At 40.4% G+C, this 5769-nt stretch overlaps 1 protein-coding gene across 1 annotated transcript; it reads right to left on the reverse strand.

The window, feature by feature from the left end:
• Nucleotides 1-4278: 4278 nt before the first annotated feature.
• LOC126384094 (putative nuclease HARBI1) lies at nucleotides 4279-5476 on the reverse strand. The gene is made up of 4 exons (XM_050034982.1): nucleotides 5132-5476; nucleotides 4879-4991; nucleotides 4681-4792; nucleotides 4279-4598 (listed from the first exon to the last, which is right to left on the reverse strand). The coding sequence occupies exons 1-4, from the start codon at nucleotides 5331-5333 to the stop codon at nucleotides 4285-4287; spliced, it is 741 nt and encodes a 246-aa protein (XP_049890939.1). The 5' UTR covers nucleotides 5334-5476; the 3' UTR covers nucleotides 4279-4284.
• Between the last annotated feature and the right edge of the window lie 293 nt (nucleotides 5477-5769).

Here is a 5769-nt window from a genome sequence, read left to right on the forward strand (position 1 = left end):
CAACTGCAGCATGGAAACAGACTGCAATGTAACTACTCAGGGCAGGTGCCTTTTAGTGAATGTACGTCCACTATAAGTGCTGGATTTTGAAATGTACAAATGTAACATATCCATGGGCTGTAGAAATGTACAATGCCAACATTTTCTTCTGGCTCCTGGGAATGATGCTACCACACACTGGTTTTCCTGGTGTGTCCTGGTAATGTGCAATATGTGAGTCATAATGTTATATAGCATCCAGAATACTATTAATTAAAGAAAAAAAATGTCCGTTGTTCTCCTGTAATTAGACTGGCTTCATTTTTTTCTTTTGTGCATTTCACATATAAACTTTTATAAAGTCTTCACATATAAATCTTCTGCAGTTTCATCTTTTCTCCTCTGGGCTAAAGGACCTACATACTGTCTTCCATGTCATGTCATCTTATCCACTTCCTGTCTTGTCAAAGTGGGCTAAGAGTGTCCCGTAATGTAGAAGCTGAAGATCGAGGTGGGTTTGTTGTGTACGCGGTTTGTACTTCTTCTTCCCCCCTGAGCTCGTTACCACAGGGAGTTATCAGGAAGTCAGCTGGGCCTCTTCTGTCACAGTTCATTAACCCGGATTACAGGCCCGACACTTAGTGAGAGAGAGAGAAGAGGAGAAACACAGGGGCTCTTTACTAACACTGGGTAATAATGTCCCATCAACTAATAAAACAACAAAACAATTTTCACTTTCAGTTTGAGCAACTCTAAAAGAAAAGAAAGAAACATAAACAACACAAAATGCAGAAAAAACAGCAGTGACCAAAACCTTAAGTGATCTCCAAGGAAAACTTATATATGGTGCTCTGTCTATGGTTAGGTGCTCATATGTACTGCACACTGAAACACCTGCATGCTGTAATTATTCCTCCCATTCATACTGGCCATTAAAAAAACCCTTGTTTTAGTTCAGTAGAGTAATTAATATACTATTTCTGAGTATATAAAAAAAGTGGGGTAGGAGGTGAGACGCCTGCTAAACTTCAGACTGTTGTTTGAGACTGACGTAACTGACAGTGAGTCATCACTGCATTTTTAGCTGCTTTTTAGTCACCAAACATGAGGTCTTTAGAGACCTGTCACTGTGTTTCCTGCTGGGACAGGCCCCAAGTTTCCAGCCGGCATTGTGCTACTAAAACTGGGTATTTTAAGGCAAAACAGGATCTTTTCTTACCCTAGGTAAGTTTTTTTTTTTTTGCCTAAACTTTAACACATGTTAATCACAGTGTTGTTAAAGTAAAAGAAAGGTAAAGTTTCAGTGTATCCTCTACATAACGAAGAATGCCAACATTTATTCTGGTGATTGAGTTGGGGGAAACACACCAAGAAAAGATTATCTGAGAATAAAACCAGAAATCTCTGAGAAAAGCTAAACTTGAAGAGTTAAAGTAATGTTTCCTCGATGAATTTCTCTATTGTTATACTGTTTGTACTGCTTCTGTGTTGCTGTTTTTTGTTCCCACAGCCAATGAATTCCATTTTCTGAATAATGAAGTTAAATTTCATTTGTCAGAGCTTGAAATAAAAATAGTCAGACTCAAGTCTCAGACTTAATGACTTTAGACTCAACTTGCAACTTGACTACAACACTAATGACTGGGGTGATGGTGGCTTAGTGGATAGAGCAGGTGCCCCATGTACAAGGCTGTTGCTGCAGCGGCCCAGGTTCGACTCCAGCCTGTGGCCTTTTGCTGCATGTCATGCCCCCTCTCTCTCCCCCCTTCACTCTCAGCTTTCCTAATGGCTTCACTTAGACTTGAGACTTTTGACTTGAAAATACTTTCTGCGAAGTCCAAAGATTAAAAAGTATGTTTTTTAAAAGGTGTGCCACAAATCAATTCATTTCACTTAATTCTCACTTAATTCTCCAGATCCACTTTGTTTGAACCAATCCAACAGCAACCAATGGCAAACATAATTTTGTTCACATACAGAAACTACATGATTGTCAACAAAAACAAACTTCAGTACACAAAACCTGCAGATTGAAAATCACAACTTCCAACAAACTTTTTTTGAACAAATAAATACAAATTTAAAAAAAGCATTCATGATTTTTGTAAATGTAATATATTATTTCTCTGTTGTTAAAATACCATTAAATTTGGTGAAGTCATTTAATGACTTGAAGCTCAAAGTTTAGGACTTTGGACTTGATTCAAACTTGCATATCTTGACTTGTGATTTGACCTAGGACTTGAGTACAAATACTAGAGAATTAGGCTACTTGTGACTTGGTCCCATCTGTGGAATTTCCTAAAGGGAACCATGTTCCTTACCAAGGTGCATAGAAATGTAAGAGAAATTCCAGTTAGAGTAAAAAAAAATTATTGTATAGTAAATAGAAGAGTTAATTAGGGAGTTACTTTTTTCTTGTAATTTTTTGCCTTTATGTTCTTTCAATTGCCAAAGCCTTAATTTGTTTTCACAGCATAAAACGAATGTTAAAAATCTACTTGCTCTTCCTCTCTGCTGTCTTTAAATGTGGCCTGCAGACTCCCATAAAGTGCAGACCGACAGTAACAGACTGACTGTAGGTTGCTTGTGTTAGTGGTGCCACCTGCTGATCAACAACAACAACAACAACAACAACAACAACAACAACAACAACAACAACAACAACAACATGGTTGAAAAGGGGACATTACAGACAAAGCCATCATATCATGTTTCATAAAGAAATGAAGTCCCACTTTATTTGAGCTGATTCATATCTGTCTGTATTTATCATATGGTCATTTATTTCCAAATGTGTTTTCTCTTCATTATGACTGTGTTGGAGTTTCAAATAACTGACATTCATTAGCTAAACATGGGGTGACTGAGAAACGTGTACACACTGCAGCAGGTAAATAGACAGAACACAAGAAAACATGTTTATTTTGACAACACACACACACACACACACACACACACACACACACGTGAGTGCTTAACATATTATCAGCATGGTCATCAGTGAGTGTCCTCTGAGGGGTATTCCAGGTAGGAGGTTCAACAAACTCCGAGTCTAATCTTTAACTCTGAGTTGACCTACCCTGAGCTGGGAAACTCTGAGTATCCGGTTCCAGAACAGCTGATTTGAAGTAGTTCAATCAACTCTGAGTAGGTACACCTTGAGTTAAGCACGTGCACAACCACAATAAAAAGCCATCATCAATGGAGCCCTGATACCTCGAGTCACCATGGCAACACAAGAAAAGAAGCGATCAATTTATTTCACACAAGTGGAACTGGAAGTACTCATGAATTCGTACAGCGAACATGAACATATATTTAGAAGAAAAAGTAACACTGCTAAAGCTGCCAAGGAGAGAGAGGCAGCATGGGAGAAAATTGCTGCCCGAGTCAACGCGTAAGTTTGAATGCACTCGTCCATTAATTTAACATTTAACCACACTTAATTAAAATCGTAGCTTACAGGTGAAAAAGTGGTGGAGTGGTTTTGAATAAATCTGATTTTCATGTAGGTGCAATCTCACAGGGGAGAAACGCACGTGGAAACAACTTAAAATGAAATATAAAAACATCATTCAAACAGGTAAGGCATATTTCACTTGGTCATGATTGTGCCTTTCTTTAGTGTGATTCATATTTGATTTACTAAACAAAGTAGCTTCAGTAACCTCATTCAGTTACAGTTACCCCCCCCAAAAAAATAGTGTTTCAACTTTTATGTCTGCCTCTTGCCTAATATCCTGCTTAGTAACATTTGAGTTCTACTCAGCCAACAGAAAGAAGGCAGAGGCCCGAAAAACAGGTGGAGGGCCGCCACCACCACCTCTGACAGAGGCTGAGGAGCTGGGCCTGAGCCAAAATTATGGACGACCAGTGGCTGAAGGCATCCCTGGGCGCAGCTCGTCCGAGACACTCACTCCCCTAGACAAAAGTGCCCATGTAAGATGTAAGTGTGTGTGAACAGTACAGTATAATATGCGAGTGTATGTATGGGACTTAAATGGGCACCTTATTAAAAAGATGGCTAAAACCAATAAAGAAATGGTGTACCTGGACCGCCAGATCAGGAATGCAGACTTGGAAATTCAATTACTAGAACGCCAGCTGAGGTGGGTGCATTGTCAAAGGTGAAATTTGTTAATTTTTGAACAATATTACAAATACTGACTGTTGCATTTGTACTTTATAGGGAATAAAGAAGACCAAATGAAATGTGAGTTATTTGTCTTTTATTTGACTGGTTTCAATCAGAAAAGTGATTGCGGCAAATGATATCCCTTACGGCCCTTCCATCCTGGACATCTACAGGGTAGATGGGATGGTCATCCTCAGGGTCATTAACTTGTATGGCAGGGTGTTGCTCTCCTCTAATAGTGGCAATATTGCCACACATGCCACTATAATGTCACATGCCCTCTCTGGGGTGACCCTGAGTTTACGCAGACACTGGAACCGGGATTTGAGAATGCCAAAAGTCATCTCAACCCGGGCTCTAGTCCTGCAGTGGGCCCCATTGAAACGCTGTTGGGGGCCCGGCTCAGGGTCAGGGTAAGGGGTCAGTAGAGAGGGCTGGCACGGATATCCTCGGTCCCCAAGTAGGTAGCCATCAAACTCTCCTGCAATTATAATGGATACATTTGGTTGTGTTTAAAGAGAAAGACAATGAATGATATTTGCACAACGCTTTGGGCTACTTACCACCTGCAAATCTATTGCTCAGGCTACACTCGCGGAAGATCCGGGAATCATGGACGGAGCCTGGCCACTTGGCCTCCACATTAGTGATTATGTGTGTTGCATCACATATGATCTTGAAAGTGCAGAGGATGACATGTTAGTTGCAATATATTGTGATGTATAGTCTGTCACTTTAAGATAAAAGGCTAGTTAATGTACCTGAACATTAATGCTGTGGAAGGACTTCCTATTAACATAGTCCCCCTCATTTTCTGCTGGAGCAGTGATGGGTATTTGGGTGCCATCTATGCACCCTAATACATTGGGAAGCCCTGCAAAATAATAGCTAATTACTGATCTCAGTCTGAGGTTGCAGCAGAATGTCTCTAACATAATATTAAATATAATATACAATACAGAACATGATTTTAGAATATTGTCATTGACTTAAACAGATTTCTACATTAGTTACCTGCAATCCTGTGGAACTCCTCTTTTATGTTCCTCAGAGGTTTGTGCCCAGGGAACACCACCATTATGGGCAGCAGGCGTTTCAGAGCTATTGTCACCTTTCTGACAGCTCTACACACCGTGGCCTTTCCGATGTGTTCAGCATCACCAATATTGTATAAAAAGCTACTGTTCGCAAAAAAACGTAGCGCGATGCACAACATTTGCTCCGATGAGAGCGCACGTCCGCAGTGTGTCACATTTCATATGTGTGGCCGGAGAATATTGTTCAGGTAAATGATTGAATTTAATGAGAAACGGTACCGTTCAAACAGATATTTATTTGGGAAAGACAGCACATCTAAACGGGGTCTAAAGATCCTCTCCCGGCGTAAGGCATTACGAATTAATTCTGCCTCGATATCAATCGGATTTCCTATATACGGACAACCCATGTCTGTCTGCCAGCTTGCTTCAGTAGGGGGGAGACAGGGTGAACTCAGGGTTTCTTAAAGAAAACCTGGTAGCGAGCAGGTTAGGTTCACAGAGTCAGTTGCCATGGTGACTGACTCAGAGTTTGACTTACCTCTCTTTCTGGAAGTGAAAACCCAGAGTTTCCCTCATTTCAGGGTTAACATACTCTGAGTTTTCACTAAACCC

Source organism: Epinephelus moara, chromosome 22, assembly GCF_006386435.1.
Source record: "Epinephelus moara isolate mb chromosome 22, YSFRI_EMoa_1.0, whole genome shotgun sequence".
In the NCBI taxonomy this organism is placed as follows: domain Eukaryota; kingdom Metazoa; phylum Chordata; class Actinopteri; order Perciformes; family Serranidae; genus Epinephelus; species Epinephelus moara.

Coding starts and splice junctions, on each gene's coding strand:
- LOC126384094 (XM_050034982.1), bottom strand. CDS start 5,333: ATGTTGTGCATCGCGCTACGTTTTTTTGCGAACAGTAGCTTTTTATAC. Junction 4,992..5,131: donor GGAGTTCCACAGGATTGCAG/GTAACTAATGTA, acceptor ATTATTTTGCAG/GGCTTCCCAATGTATTAGGG. Junction 4,599..4,680: donor GAGCAATAGATTTGCAGGTG/GTAAGTAGCCCA, acceptor TTATAATTGCAG/GAGAGTTTGATGGCTACCTA.